We start from the raw sequence: 16,809 nt of genomic DNA, 5'->3' as shown, positions 1-16,809 counted from the left end.
TCTATTATCATCTAGTCTAGTGTCCCTCACTGCCTCTAAGAGTTAGACAGAATGATTAAAAAATTAAAAAAAAAAAAAAATTAAAAATCCAGACCAAATCTACCCATGTCCTGGCAGATCCTTCCCTCTGAAGGGATGATACTCCAAGGAAAACCTTCCTATTTTTAAGGCTAAGATAGTTCTCACAAGAGACTTATAGGGAAGTATTTTTGTGGCCTGTGGCAGGGTATTATTTTAGTAGCTAGTAATAAGCAATAAACTGTGGGCAGGAAAAGACTTCTGTCTACCCGGGCTGCAAAAGCAAACAATGTCTAAGTCAGGGGAGCCTGAGGAGCATTGCTCCTACCCTTGTTTTGCTTTGTTTGCTTTGTGTGCTCTCACACAGTAGCACAGGAGAAAGTGGAGCAGCAACACTTTGACAAATGAAACTGCCTGGATAAAGAAAGGATTAGTAGCCCTCAACAATTACCCCATTCAGCCAACTGGAAACTACAGAGATTTGATCCAAAAAGTTTATTAAATCCATGGAGAATCCCACTAGTTTCTTGATGAGCACACTGGATCTTTCGACACTTGTCCTAGCTAATTTGTTTGTATGTTTGTTTACTGATAGATATATGATTTCTGATTTCTAGACCTGCATTTGTACATCAATGACTTCAAAACTAACTCTTATCTCACAGTATACGCCAAAACTCCTGAATTCCTGAATTCCACAACCCTCTGGTGCCACAGGCTGGAGACTGAGCTCTGCTTCATGTAAATCACAAGATGGAGGTGCATCTAACTCAGTACACAACAAACAGTACTGTCTGAATACTCTTTTCTTTCATATTAGAGTCCATGTATTTAATTGCCTTTTTCTTTCTTCTTCAACATTAAAAATGTATGATTGAGGAACATCAGAGATTTCACTGGCTGGGTGCAACACCTAGAAAGACACAACACGAAGGTTGTTCTTCATCCTCATGGGAAGAAAAATCTTTTTTTCAGGACAAAGTCCTGCACACAAAGTCTCAGTATGCAAGGGTAAAAAGCACAACAGACAATTCAGACTGTCTTTCTGCAGCAGATGACTTCCATGCATGTGCTGCTATTGGAATGGAAGGATACCTCTCAGAAGAACAGTCTACCTCCAGTTGTGTCAGTGCCTAATCCACCACAACCCTTTGTACATTTTAATAACTCTTTTCATTTCTAGAAAACATTCTTTCCATAGTTGAAGCTAAAAATTAAGTTGATAAAGAAACATACAGTTTATAGCTTTATGTCTCATGTATAAACAGCTGTTACTTCTAACCTGTAAGCAATTCACAGTCAGCTTTTCAATTTCTTTTGTAACCTTTTTGTTTTGAAGAATGAAGAACATAAGAGAACAGGAGCCCATTCTATCAGTTTACCAAGTGGCACTTTCCTTCCCCCAGGGAGAGAAAGAAACATTCTCCAAAACAGAGAAAAGGAGTCTGCCAGAATACAGAGCCCAAGTCAGGCAATTAAGTCTGAAAGTCATCACAAAGCATACTTTTACTGCTGTTTTGCAACAGACACTTCTTATTTGGTGCAGGAATTGTATATACTTTGACTATTGGTTATTAGCACCACATCTGAAAAAGACAGTGAGAGTTTAAGCAAACCCATCCAGCAGAATTTATTGCACACATCAAAAAAACCTACCAAGCAGCTTCCCTCTGTGTCTGAGTGACAAGCACTCATAACAGGAATATTCCCATGCCTCTTACCAGGCAAGAGCTTGGGGCTATAAAATTATTCTTTGAATGTTATACAATGTATACATAATGGGTATGGAGAAGATCATTGTTACACATACCAAGCCATGGAGACCACAGGGGATGTACAGTTTTAGGCAGCAGGCCAAGAAGTTGAACCTGATGAGCTCTTGCATAGCTTTTGCTAAACTGGTCCTACTAATGGACTAGATCAATGTCACTGCAAATAGTAATGAAAACCAAAATTCCTCCTGTTCTACAGCCTACATTACGTAAACAGCTGTCCAGTGCATGAAGGAAGAACCAGGTTAATGTCTCACTAATGCTATTTATCATGCTCTACACATTTCAAATGCTTAGAAGGGCCAAGAAATACAATCTTGACACAGCCTAAAATTCTATACCCTGCCCTCAATTTTCACTGACATCAATGGGAATTTCTGGACTTGAGGACAACTCTCAACATTGCTGAAGGCAATAGATGCTCTATTTATTTCCAAAGGAATGATCTTCAGGTAAAATTAGAGGGAACATCTTAGCCATCTCAGCCAACATCTTGTCAACAATCTTCAGCCTTCAGACATCTGTGTGAACTATAGAGACCAGGTAAAGCAAACAAATTCTTCTATTCTAACGTAGTCCCGAATCTTGCAACCTTTCAGCCCCAGATTCACTTTGGGTATCAGTACAGCAATTAACAGGAAAATTGTATAAATCCTTTGGCAAGGTATTGCTTCACTGAGTGTATAAATGTTCTTCTAGGACTAGCAGAAGTGTTCATTATCAAAACTGATCATGTAGCAATTAAACAGCTAGTTAGCAATACTTTTAAGATCATAGAAAAAGAATACAAAACTGTAGGTCAGAAATGTTGCCTCCAGGAAATTAAAAACACGTTTCTTGGCAAACAGCCAAGATTATAGTATTGTTCCTTTATCTCAATGCAATTATTAATTCCTGTAGCCATCTCTGGACATACATGAGCAACAGGAAGTCATTCCCACATGCTAAATTTAACAGAACCAACAAGCTGATTATTGCTGATCATTTGTTTTGCTTTGCAGAGCAGTGTGATGAAGACTTGTTTCTGCTTATTGCAATCTGCCTCACACCAGTAGTTCTACTAGTCCTTTTTTCCATAAGTTGTGTGGGCTGTAACCGATTTTACAAAGGAGCTGAACAGGGGAAAGCTGACTCAATACACCCCTGCAGCTTCCACACAGCTGGAAACCAGAGCACTGGTGGAGGACCACTTTACAGTGACCCCAGCACATGTTGGAAAGAACCAATCCTGCTCCTCCAATGTGTCCCTGTGTGTCATTTTATTGCTACAGGATACCCTAAGATCGTAAAAATAGTGTACAACCCTCCTCCATCAGGAAGCCTGCCCTACCTTGCATGGTTGCTCGCTTGGCTTTCTTAGCCAATGCTTGCCTCTTGTGTTCCTTCCCCGTCCCTTGCCTCTGGTGCTCAATCCCTGGTCATGCTTCTGCCATGCTCTGCTTCTCCTTCTAATGCCCTCCAGGCACACCAAGCAGGCCTTCAGTGATGTCAATGCTGTCTGTGAGCTCAGCACAGCTCCCAGTGAAGATCCTGGCTCTTCCCACAGACCCAGCAGTCAGGTCTGTTATGATTATGTTTCCACCCTTCCTGCCTTTTAAGGAAAGGAAAGTGATGGTTTCACCAATCACTTGTTGAAATTCATGTGGGTTCACCCCAAACTTGGAGAAAAACACAGTCCAAAAGGACAGGGTTTTTTCAGCCCTTTTAATTAAATTCCTGATCCAGCTCATGAACAGATTAGAGTTCATCATCCAAACTCTGGTGCCTGAAACAAGCCCTGGGAGAAGAAGAAGGCTTCTCTGCCTAGGGACTGGTTTGTGCAGGGGACAGCACGCAGATGATCCTTATCTCCTTGCCTCCATTCACTGACAAAAGTCAGGAACAACTGAAAAACCCGTTCCACTAAGAGAACTGATCAGTTCCTCCATTGTTTTCTTTTTCCTGACAAGAACAGCACCTGAATTTTCATCTAAAATCTTTTCTCAAATTATTTTCACTTGGCTTTAAAAATAATAAACTTTTAAAATACTAACGCTGTGCTTTAAAAGTAATAAATAGAAACCAGTATTATAAAGGTTCAGTAAAGCCAACAAGGAATGTAGAAAAAATATTTGGAAAAACAAAATAGCAGCATTTTTTAAACTTATTTACCCTGAACTTCTGAAACCAGACAAGATGTAGGACTATAAGGCACCTCAGTGGTGCAAATTCTTGAGTCAAGATTATCATCAGTTTAAACAAGTGGAACCAACATACATAACTTTATGTATTTGAGATGCTGTAGTTTCTAGGCCCAGGTTCAACAAGTCATTTAACCGTGTGCCTGACCATACATGCATTAAGGAGCCTGACTGCATGCATGAGTCAGAGGTTCAATCTTTCAAGAAGTTAGACACCTCTGCACTTTGAGCAATGCCTGAAACTAATGGCAACACTAGCACTGAATTTGTCAAAATGGAAGCTTACAACAGAAAATTAGAAACCTCTTTCAGAAACCAGGACCTGCACGGTCTAGATTTAGCTAGGCATAAATATTTGCACTGCTCTTTGAATGGGCATTTGCTTCAGGGTTAAATATTCATAGTTAACCAGCCACGGTTACTCATTTTATTTTAATATTAAGCCACACTATGTAGGGTGGTAACTCCGGTGAATGGTAGCACCAAGGTTTAAGGAAAAACATTGTAGTGTTATTACAGGGAAGCAATAAAGAGTATATTTTCATAAGTTTTCTGAACATAGTGAATGCTCAAAGAAGGCTGACTGAAGTGTGATTTTTCCTTCATTGAGTAATTTTAGATTATTATTTACTTGGAGTTACTTTAAAAAGCTGCTGCTAAGGGTGTAGGAGAGGTAAGAGAGGAAGGATACTAAAAATAACAGTAAAAGAAGTGCATGGGGGGGATGCATGTGTGTGTGCATACCTGCATGCATACCTGCATGAATATGCAGGTATGTGCGTATGTATGTATGCTAAATATCCATGAGAACTAATCTAAAATACTGGAGGAAAAGGAACCTGTATACACAGCAAGCTGTAGTCAGGATTGTTACCTTTGGATTTTGGAAGCCAAAAAAGTAAAACAAACATGCACCAGTTTAGTTTGGGTGGCAGCATGAAATGAGGTATATTATATGGGTGTCCTACCAGAGAAACCAATGCAAGCCTGGAGAACAGCATTGCTTTGTTCACCCAGCACATGAATGGAACATGAGGGGACAGTTTGTGTGGGAGCACTGAGCTCCCATTGATTAATTAAGACCTAATCTCCCTCATTTCAACATGCGCACACACAAGCTTTCCTTTGCAAGTAGGATATTTGTGGATTATTTTGCCATTCCTTGAATTAACAGGCAACAGCATAATTCTGGAGACAGGGACAAAACCTGGTATGAATGTTAGCAGCCCAGATTTTGGTGCAGTTCCAGCCTGCTTTTAGATTCCCTAAATGGCTCTGGTAGATCTGGAGCAGTAAAATCCCAGTGTCTGAGGCCCTTCAGCATGGAGTAGGGGTTTGTATGCATGGCACCAGGTGTTTGTCATTCATAGTTAATTCTGGATGAGTCTTTGTCCACTGTCTCAATGAAGGGGCCAAGCCAAAACCCAGGACCCAAGCTGCCCACAATCAGATGCAAGTGTCTTCAGTCTGCCCCACTGCTTTTAGCTCAGGAGGAGTACGGCTCTGGATCTACATTAGGAATAGCTGTGTTCCTGTGTTAAAGGTATTTGAGGAATTTCTAACATACTTGAAGTCTGTACATGTAAATATTAAAAAAAAAAACAAAAAACAAAAAACAAAAAAACCCCCACAGAAACACCACCAAACACCTAAAAAATTAATGCATTTTTTATGGAAACAGCAGACCTACAGTAATTGGTAGTTGGATCTAATATACCTGATTTTGCTCCCATGAGAAAGTCAATGGTCCTCTTAGAAATAGGATTGCACCTTAAGTAACTTCTGATAGTCCCGAGCCAAATGTAACCTACAACAATCTTGTGAAGCTTACTAGGCAAATGGAGACTGTTCTCCACTTTCTATAGTACAGTCATTTTGAATAAGAAATAAAAATTTATCTACCGAGTCAGTCATCCCTCCTACCACTCCGCAAAACCTTGCATAACCTTATTTCTCTTATAGGTTTCAGGAACATTGAATGTCTCATTGCCTACATTTAGTTTCCCCTGCAGTCCACTGGTCTCAGCACTCTGAAACTGGTTATGATTTATACCCCAAAGCAAACACCTCTGCAAACAGGAGGAAAACACTGAGCATATAAGGAGCAGAGACTGAAAAATCAATCCAGTGTTCAGTTTAGTGGGCAGAAAATGTTTAAGTCCTCAAAGAGAAAAGCTCTATTTACCAATCTGAATCAACCAATTCAGTTGGAAAATCAGAGGAAATGGGGAGGGACATACACATAATGCTGCAAAATGCTTCACTGTTTGCAGCTGCAGCTCTCTCTGAGCTGGCTCTTTACAGCAAGTTTACAGGGCCATCAGCTTTCTAGTCCATCTCCACAAGCCATAATGAAATCCACTGGTCTGGTGGAACTTTTCAAACAAGAAACAAGCTGGCATCTTGGAAAACATCATTCAGAAGGAAAAACATATTTGGGAGTCCTTACTCAGACAATATCCCACCAAAGCCATAGCAGCCATGAACAAGGACCCTCCACAGATAGTCCCCTTCACCATCAGCCAGCAATGGGAGCACCTGTGGACAAACTTTCTGTTTATCATTCTGCTTTCCTTTCCTTTACCTTATTGTGCCTTTTGGGTCACCCTCTAGGATGTTTTTGTTGACATCAAAGTGATACTTCCATTTAATTCAAGTTAACCAGGTATGCACAAGAAGCTGGCACATGAAGCTGAAGCCCAGTGCAAGGGTTACTCACCTTCCACTACCACCGTTGCAGGTTTTGAATAGGCTGTGCCCAAGCTGTTCTTGGCTACACATCGATACTGTCCTGCATCCTCTCTCTGAACGTTGTGGATCCTTAAATTCCCTGAATCAAGGATAGCAATGCGAGCATTCTCCTGCCGGAGGAAGGAGCAACAAAGATGAGGGTTTTACATGCAGGGGGCACACAAGGAGCATCAAATATCCACTTGAAAAGACTGGGCTTACATGCATCAACATTATTTGTGTTGTCCTACAGCTGAAGGATTTGGGGCCAACTATTCCTGCTCAGCATCGTTATGACACACTCACCCATCCCTCCTTTTGTAGATCAGTGAATATAAGTTCAAAAGAGCTCTGGATCTTAGTTCAGAAGCTCTTATTTATAAGAATACTCACACATGCATTCAGCAGCATTTGACCATGCTTCATAATTATATATATCTGTGTATATATATATATATATATATAAAATGTAACATCTAGATACACAGAGAATGTCTGGTTTATAGGCAGAATTATTGCAGATGCAAACATTTATGAGATGAGCCCTGGATTTTCCAGATGCTTACTTCCTAGAAATTAGAACTTGCAAATGCTGTAATTATTGCTAGCATTTTAACATATTACCTTTAGCGAAGCTAGAATTACTTAGATTTCGTTCTCAGCTCACCTTTAAGACTGTTTCTCCTTTGATCCATGAAACAGAAGGTTTTGGATTCCCCATTGTAGTGCATGGAAGAACAGCCTTTAACCCTTCTATTATTTCCACATTTATAGGCGGTCGGGTTATTTTGGGTCCTAAAATTTTAGAAGTCAAAAATTAAAGTTGAACTGAAGATAAGAACAAGTTCAGAAATGACAACAAAATCTTTGCTGCTTTTTCTGTATATTGCTGAAAGATAGAAGGGTCTTAGTAGCTCATGGGCTGCCTTGGAAAGAAAAAAAAATTAAGCACAGCATTCAGAGTTTCAGTTTATGAACACAAAATCAGCTAGCTTGCATGGGTTATTTGTTTTCAAGAGTGGAGTTTGACAGTCATTTGAATTAGGGCCTGGGCTAAAATCCAAATCCAGATAAGAGTATTTCCAATATTGAAGAATGTTTGCATTCCAGGTTTTGACATTCCTCACTGCATAAACAGTGTCTTGTGTGAAAGCTCAGAGCAGGAGTGAATCAGTTTTGAAATAGTTTTAACACAGGCCTGACTCTAGCTCATTAAAAAGGGCATGTAAATTCAATTAATGTCCCTAATTGAAGGATTTATCACTGTTACAAAAAGGAGAAAGGGTCCTTAAAGAAAAAACAAGCAAAATCCTGCAAAGTTAATATGTGACAAATTTAAGTTAATTTTAAGCAAAGAAAAATATGGCTTAGCTTACTGTGAGCTGGGAGTAAAAATACCTTCATCTCAGTGTTGTGAGAGATAGGGAGCTTTGCCTCCCTTGTACAATGCCAAAGCAGCAAAAAATCGATATTCAGAAAGCAGGCCCCCACCTGCAGGCAACTGGAGTGCTGGAGAGCCCTAGAATTACCAGACCTGGAAGGTCATGCTCATTAGTGCAAACAAAGCCTTTCCTACAAACAGATGCTTTAGCCAGGATATATCTCAGCTGCCCTTTAAGTGTTTGTGAAGTAACTGCAGCCATGTGAGCTCGTCTTCACAGAGCTCAGCACGCATATAGCCCTTTGCAAGAACCAGTCCTCTGCCCTCCATGCGGGATGATGAGATTTACACTGTGGTGGTCCAGACCTTTCAAGATTGCTATTTAAAAACATCTGAACAGCATTTACTTGCTTTTGCCATCCTCAGGCATAAACCTGATTAGTGAAATCTTATGTTTAAAATTCACTAGGGATTTATGCAGTATTGCTACAGAGGTCTAATCTATCAAATTGTGCTGCTTTTACCAAGTTTTGTACAAAGCATCATTTTTTATCCTCTGCTATGCAAACAGTTCCTCTGATCCTAGCACAACTGTGCATTATTCAAAGTGAATAATCACAACTGCTTATAATTAAGATATGATCTGATATTCCATGTCTCTGTCTCAAGGGTCTGTACCCAGCCCCACAGGAATATGGGTCTGCCCAAACACAGACCCCCAGGGGCCATACCTGGGGGTCTGCTCAGGCTCTCAATGACACGCTTACACCATGTCAGGAAGAAATTACATTCCCACTTACGCATTTTCACTTGGAGAGCCCCACAGCTCTGCGCAGCTGCTCCAACCCCGTTATCCGCTGTGCAGCAGTACACCCCATCATCACTGTCCTCCACGCTCAAAATGGTCAGGAGCTGCCCGTTCCTCTGTATGCTGTACCGGGTATCAAACAGCCTGCAGGGCACAGCACAGATTGTCAGGGGCAGGGGGATAGCTGGGGACAGAGAGCGGGAATTGCATTTGTATCTGCAGACTGCTGATGGCACTACAAATGGTAATGTGTTTTATTTTTTTTATTTTCAACCTGCAAAGAGAAAGGAAGGTACTGAAAATGTTGAGATGGGCCTTAAAATTCAGGTTGGTCCTCACTAGACCATGCAGCTCCTGACTGGCAGCAGTGTAGTGGCAATTCTTCTTCCAGTCAGGTGTTGGTAAAGTAGGTATCATGGTTAGATTTCTGTCTGGCCAAGGACAGGCAGGAGCACAAGTAATCTTATTCAGCTTGGTCGCCTTCTTCAGATTCAGAAAAACAACAATAATGCTGTTTTCAATAAACACATGATGTTATGGGAAGATTTTTACTGTTGTGAACAATAAGACACAAACCAAAATTCAAGTATTTTTGTGTCTGCATCCTGGAATGGTTTTGTCTGTTTTTTAGAAGAAAAAAAAAAACCAAACCAATAAACAAACAAAGAAACGTGCTGAAGGAAAGAAGCCATCTAAAGATTAGAGGATGCAAAGATAGCTATAGTCTAATGACAGCAGGTTTAGATCTGGAGACTTCAGAGAACTTAAGAAAAGCCCTGAAACTGGAGCAAACAGAAGTGTGGGATATTGGAAGAAAGTCTGCAGAGAGAAGAGCAATTCTATATGTGAGCATGGGGTATGCATGCATGTGTGTGTGTGTGTGTGTGTCTGTACATGTGCAAGAGCAAGGGAGAGACAGAAAGAAAGGTGGTGAGAAAACTGAGGGCTGATCTCTGATTTTTATTGCAAAACTGGAAAAGTATAGTAAAACTTCAGTGGAACAAGATTTGCAAAATATTTCACAAATTATGTTTTATTTTTGCACATTCATTGATGTCTTTTGGAAGAACTTTCATGCAATTGGCCTTTGATTCTGATGAACAGTAACAAAAGGATCTGACTTGAGGATTGTCTCCCAAGCTATCACAAATACCTAACAACTAAGTATGTTCTATTTTGTCTTTTATGTTAAAAATCTCACAGCAGTCACCAAGTAATTTGAATGTGCCATTTATGGTGTTACAGACTTTCAACAGACTTTCACCTTTTATTCTTGTATCTCCTTCCTCTTTTTACCCTGGGAAGAAAAAGCACAATGAACTCATCCATTGTGTAAAAGGCATTCCTTTCTTTCCCTGAGGAAGGCTCACCATGGGCAGCCCTGTCCTAGGAGATGGGGCAGGTAACCATTTCACCTGGCACAGGGCACCTGCCAGAGTACTTGCACAAGTTTTGACACCAGGAGAGGAAACTCCAAAAGACTAGCGCTAACAAAAGCCTCTGTCCTGGCACTGTTCCCATTGAAGCTGAATGTTTACATATGGGTATGTTTTGAAGGGTAGCTTAGTCGTCTGTTCAGGCTGTTGGGACTTTGGCAAGAGAAGAAACTTTTGTAAACAAAATAACTGATATTTATTGTTTTCAGTAACTTGCCCCTTTGATGTTTGATACAGACACACAAATATATTTATGATTTTTTAAGAAGAAAAAGTCCACTGGTCTAATCCTTTCCAATTGTACAAATACTCTCGTCCATGTTCTTGGAAAGTAACAGAAATAATTTCAGCTTATCAATATCCCTGTCTTTGGTCTGAGCTTTTGTATCCAGCAGCACTGACTATTAATGCTAAAACAGCTTTGGGGAAGTTAAATAGTTGCTGCTATTAATGTTGCTCCAGAAGCCCCAGTAAAGGAACAAAGCACCTGAGCTCTCTGGCCTCACCAGCAGAGCTTTTTTGACTGGTATTCTCCTTTTTGGTCAACGTTGTGAAAAAGGCACTGTGTCTCAGAAAGAGTGGGATGGCTTTTAGAAAGGTGTACTGGGCTTCTGAAAGTGGGGATTGAGGCAAGAAACAATCTGGTTTTCCTATGATCTTAGGACATAGAAAAAGTGAAATTTTAAAGACCATGGGAAGAAAAAGGCATTTAATCTCTGTGGTCCTGCATAAATGTCTCCTCTACCAACCTTGATTTTCAGGCACAGTAATTTCATCACTGATAGAGACGGAATTAAAAGAAAGGTGACCTGATTTGAAAATAACATCTGTGGAAGTTCAGACCTCCACCCTACGACAAAGCTGGGGTCAGAGGGTTAGGACCAGGGTTTTTCTGAGGTTCTGTTGCAGGTAATGAAAAAAGATTTCTGAAGGCCAGTATGCACATTCAACATTCTGCTTTTCTCCTTTTCAAAAACGGTGTTCTTAGCAGTAAGACCTTCTTCTGCTGCTTACTTAATTGGAGTCTCCTGAGCCAACGGTTCAAGGGCTTTTTTTATGCTTGACTCCAACAGCAGGAACCATGTTTCAGGTGACTGTCTGCCTAACAGGGAAAACTTTTGTGGAGAATGGGCCTTAACTGTGTTACACAGAGTTGTTCTGTGATTTTCCCTTACAGAAGAAGTCACTAACAGTGATCTAGCATAAGAAACTAATGTGAAGCCATGTGCTCTCAGAGTTGGAAGATCACATACAGTTTACTTTGCAAGATCCTGTCTACAGCAACAGAGCTAAAGCAATGGTAGCAACTTCCGTAGTGTGCTTCCAAGGCTGCCTTCTTCAGCAGCACTATGATTCCTGGTGGTTAATGTCTGATAGTACATTACAAGAAGCCAGTTTCCTACAGTCAGATCCAGAACTAGAAGCAAACAAGAATGGTGCACAACCCCTTCCACACAAAGTTTCCAATCACAATGCAGACACTTGAGCAACAAGTCTGGCAATGATCCTTTTAAATATTACACAGCATCTTCCTCCTCCATAAATGCATAAACTGAGGAACAGAGCAGATTGCATCATCTGAAGGTGGAGAGCAAACTCCTTGCATTGCTTGCAGCAGAAACCAACTGTCTCTATGCTCAAGCACATGAAGTTGCAAGAGAACCCCCCTGGTGATTCTATCACTCCCTAGGGAACAGAGATTCCTGTATAATTACAGCCACCCACCCTCTTCCCTGCCACAGACTAATTCTGATGTTTCCAGATACCTCTTTCATCATGAAGGAAAGCACTGACAGTTTTGGCAGGAGGTGCTAGAAAGGGTTGGGGCTGATCCCTACCTGATGGGAATGCTGTTGCGCGTCCATGTAATCTCTGGCTCAGGGTACGACTCCACTACACAGACAAACTTGGCAACATCTTCTACCAGTGCATCCACAGTTTCCAGAGGAGTGCTGATCAAGGGAGCTGTGTGAAGGAAAAGAAAATGAGAAAACTTCCCAGTGCCTCCTGGAAAGAGGCACAAAGCCTGCCAGATCCCTTTGAAGGATGCAGCCATGTTCCTGCAGTGTCACTCCATGGCTTCTTCCCCAGCACAGAGGTGCTTTGCACGCCCTCCACACCTTCACTGTAACACAGATGCCTCTGCATTCATAGTTGCAGCCTTCTGTGTTTTGCTGCAGGTTATGCATTTTCCCTTGTTCTCTCTCTGTAGGGTGCAAAACAGAGGGACCCAGCATAGAGCAGCTCCAACAAGCCCAGTGTGTCCCTTGTTTCAAACCCTCCACTCCTCCAGGGTGCACAACACTGGGTGGCAAACTGTGAGGACACAGTTGAGGCTGCTCCCTGCTACTGGGGTGGCATTGCATCAGCTGGAAGAGCAAGGAACAGTACACACATTGAAGCCAAACTGACCTCCCCCAGGAGTGGGCACAGGGCCTCCTTATTAATGCACAATGCATGAGATTTGGGCTTCTTCATCATTAATAAGCAAATTGTTCCACTCAACTACTTCTATTAAAAAAGACAAAAACAAAACAACTGCTACATAGCACTGTATTTTTCAAAGCCAGGCTCACAAAGGCCCTTCAGGTCCTCCAGATTTGTGGCATTCTAGAACACATTATCTTTTTCTCACCATTTCTAACCAAGCAGCCCCAGGGTTAGAAGTCTAATAACTCTGCTTGATGCTTATTATTGCAGACCTGTCATCATACATTATTTGAATGTATCTTTAGAAACATTTTCCGTCTCCCTTGTAGAAGACTTGAAGCATGGCTGGAAGGGATCAAAGGATATGCCTAGTAAATTGCTTTCCCTGTGCATGCTATGCATTGCAGCCATTGCCTCCAAAGATGCTTGAGTGAGTTTTAATCTATGGCTGTGAGGGACACACATCCAGTATTTGTTGGACTGGATTTCATGAACAGCTGTGCTGAGATGAACTAGTTTCATACCATGTTCCTGAAACACCACCTTGAAAATGTACAGTGGATGCAGGAATCTTCCTGTTCCCTGATGACTGCAGCACTATCCAGCACACTGTGTCTTATCACAGGAAAATCCTGCCGACACTGTATCTGCTGGCCGTCCTCAGTACAATAAGATTTAAATACAGGCAAAAAATAAACTACACCAATTTTACCCCTCCCTCCTAAAAAAAAAGGCAAAATACAAGATGCTCCAATTCCCGTAACTGAGAATAATAGGAAGCTTTAACTTAATGCTTTTTTTATTTGGGAGTAAAAATTAATGTCATCAGAGTTCAGCTGGAATGAAGCTAGAGGAATAAAGGATTTGCTTCCACTGTCAGGTTTACGTAGAAGTCTTAAAGCTTTTTGAATGTCATTAGAAAGAGTCTGCCTCAATAATATTTATGAATTATATGACTTTAGATTGCATAATTGGTAACGACTATACGTACCTAAAAAGATCTTAAAACTACAGCTAAGGCAGCACTAAAAATTATATTAACTGAACATTAATTAAAACACACCTATGTCAGACTTGTTGTTTAAGATCACTGCTTCAAATTGTATCAAGCCTCAATTTACTGGGTCATTTTGAGTCACACTAGATAGAATTAATCATCCAAATTGCACCCAAGGTGAATCCCCTGCCAGTGAAACCAAATGGAAGATTTTCATATAGCCTAAATTTCCCTGCTACTGAAGGTTGTCTTAGGAGAATAACCTCCACTGATGGCTATCCTGTCTACTTCAAAGGGGACATTGCTATTTCGTGACAGAGTTCAGTATATTTTTGTGGCATTAAGCCTGGCTGAAATGGAGTTTTACAATCTAATTTTCTATAGTATGTTTTTATTGCTGTTGTCTGCATGGCTTGATCTCTAGAAGGTTGGTTTTTTAACCCTGAGAAATATAGATTAATTTCCAGTAAGCAAAATTCAAAGCAACCAATTTTATAACTGAGCTGTTACGATCTGTGGCCATTCTCACGAAGAGTAGAGTTAGATTTGTACCAGGAGCCAGTATACAGAACAACAGTATTTTATTCTTTGGGAAGACAAGGGCTGCCAGTTTCATATATTAAATACATTCTCTAGCAACAGTTATGTGCTTTTATAGCATCTCTTAGATTCAACAGATGACAGAATTATCTTTAGCAGTATTGCCTACACTGGGTCTGATCTGGCACCTCCTGAAAGCCAACACACAGCTCTTAGGGCAGAATCAAGCCCTATACTCACAGAAAATACCATCCAAACCAACAGCACTTCACCTGTGGTAAAAGCAGAAAGGGAACTTTGTTTTTTACAGCTGCTTCCCTAAGTTCTATATCCTCGAAAAGCAACCGTGACAACAACAGCGATGTGTCATTTTCTGGAGTGCTCTTTTTTACCTTTCTAATATTAAAAGTGAGCACTGGGCCAGTGGGGAGGTGAAGGCAGTGTGAGGCCAGGGTGAGGGAGCAGAGGGCAGAAGGCCGGAGAACACACTGCGTGTCTGCAGGGGGCAGCGAGCAGGCGAGCATGCCGCCATTTTGTCATAAGGCAGTGAGGGAGACCCAAAATGGCTGAGATGGTGCTTGCTTCTAAAAGCTGTCTGAAAGGCTCAGATGTTGGTGTCAGTCCACGTTTTCTCAGGAAAGCAATCGAAACTTATGAGGCCTTCATTACCAGGTTTTAACATGAGGAAATAAAATCCAAACAACGTACTGACATACATATACCAGCATATAGAAATGGCCCCGAGCCTTTCTGTGCACTTTACTGGGGCTCTCTGACATTTTTTTAGGTAGCCCTGTGGCTTTAAATAAATTGAAAATCAATTAATTTGTATATCTCTAAAGCCACATAGGTGCCATTTTACTGGATGTCAGCTGTAGTTTCCCGAGATAGCAAAATGACCCAAGGCCAGTCACGGGGCCCATGTGAAAGCCAAATCCCCTTCAATCCCCGGCCCACCAGAAAGTCCAAAATTGCTTGGCTTTGGTTTTAGATCCACACTTTTCAAACAAGACAAGCCAGGCAAACAAATCAAAGCTGAAAACAGAGGCGTTGTCCTCTGCAGCATTGCAGATGCCTGGAGACAGTGCAGCTCCTCTGGTCAAAAGCCGCTCAATCTTGTTTCCAGCTGATGCTGCAAAACCCCTATAGGGCACCACTGGCTAGTAGTCACGTTTCAGCCTCTCTCAGGGAGCAAGGCAATTCAGCCACCTGTGACGTTTTAGGAAAGGATGCGTATCTCTTCATTGCACTGTGCCATCCCAAAAAATCCATCCCCTTCCTCTTTCTTTCCCTTGTTTCTCCAATCCTGTCTTACTACAGCTTTCAAAAAGACTGGAGTTCGCTTTAGTAAAAATTAACATTTTTATTTCAAAAGGTTTCTATAAAGACCTTTCTTTTTCCATTTTGAGGCCAACCTGACTAACAATAGTAAGAGCACAGCCCTGAAAAAACAGCAATGTTGGCCTAACAGGAGAATACTGGCATCCTCCTTGTTTTTTTTTTTTATATTTTCCTGAAGCTGCAAAGTTTCTGGTATACTTTGAATGACTCCTGACAATCACCACACAGAAAAACCTTTTGTCCTCAGGCTTACCAGACAGTATGCCCAGAAGACCACTGTTGCACTTTGTACCTCAAAGACTTTCCTAGACGCATTTTTTTCAGTTCTTGCATTGGCTAGAAGTATGTGTGCGTGTAAGCATACAAGAGAGGAAGAAAGTATAATAACTTTTGTTATATGCAATACAAAACATGCATATTTGTATTTATATACACATGCTCTGTAATGACTTTCTAGCTGTTCTTCTTTGAGCTTTACATATTTTTAAGCATACATAGACATGCAGAACACCATAAATCTTGGACTCTGCAGCAGTGGGTGCTAACAGCCATTGAAACCTCCAGGCCCCCTTTGACATAAGAAATGTCCATCCTACCTAGGCTGAACCCAAAGGTCTCCCCTGCCCTTTACCACAGGACTAGGTGCTTTTCCTAGGCAATGAACTTTCAAGCCCAGACACAAGCATGAGATTATTTTCACTTTTATCCTTCTAAAAGCAGTGAAGCGATGACTGCAAGCAGCGTATTTTTGTCCTTTTCGGCAACACCACCAGACCACCCACCCCATTACTAGAGATGCCTTCCACTTTGCAAAACCTCCTTCAGCAAGTGGCAGAAGCAGAGCAGGGCAAAACCCCCTCCAAACAAACCTTTCAGAAGTGTCTCAGCCAAGCTCAGGGCTGCCAGGGTGAGGACATGCACCAGGGGCACCTTCAGCAGGTCATTCATGTTTGATCCGGAAGGCATCCGGCTCCTTCAGGTGAAGTGTGCAGAGCTCCCGGCTGGCTGCATTTTGGCTGGTGGTGTGCAAGCAGAGCTTCTCCGCTAATGACAGAGCAGAGTCTGCAGGATCTAAGTATAATCAGGAATTCTACCACCCGGCTGTGGTGATGGACATGGCCAGCTGGTGCGTATCCACTTTGGTCACTGTGAAAGCGTGGGGCTCATGAAACAAGA

General features: G+C 41.5%; 1 protein-coding gene across 5 annotated transcripts in view; it reads right to left on the bottom strand.

Moving 5' to 3' along the window:
- Positions 1 to 16,581, bottom strand: part of MUSK (muscle associated receptor tyrosine kinase) — a 55,444-nt gene extending 38,863 nt beyond the window's left edge. For 4 of the 5 annotated variants that reach the window (XM_005239287.3, XM_027789316.2, XM_055791059.1 and 1 more), the window contains exons 1-5: positions 16,503 to 16,581; positions 12,164 to 12,290; positions 8,882 to 9,033; positions 7,368 to 7,495; positions 6,690 to 6,831 (exon numbers count right to left, since the gene is read on the bottom strand). In XM_005239287.3, coding sequence (XP_005239344.3) covers positions 6,690 to 6,831; positions 7,368 to 7,495; positions 8,882 to 9,033; positions 12,164 to 12,290; positions 16,503 to 16,581 — 628 coding nt within the window. Of the gene's footprint in view, positions 1 to 6,685; positions 6,832 to 7,367; positions 7,496 to 8,881; positions 9,034 to 12,163; positions 12,291 to 16,502 lie in introns of all 5 variants that reach the window. The other variant, XM_055791058.1, reaches the window with a different exon arrangement.
- Between the last annotated feature and the right edge of the window lie 228 nt (positions 16,582 to 16,809).

This window comes from Falco peregrinus, chromosome Z (assembly GCF_023634155.1).
Source record: "Falco peregrinus isolate bFalPer1 chromosome Z, bFalPer1.pri, whole genome shotgun sequence".
Lineage (NCBI taxonomy): Eukaryota > Metazoa > Chordata > Aves > Falconiformes > Falconidae > Falco > Falco peregrinus.
This window is presented reverse-complemented; position numbering and strand designations above follow the sequence as displayed.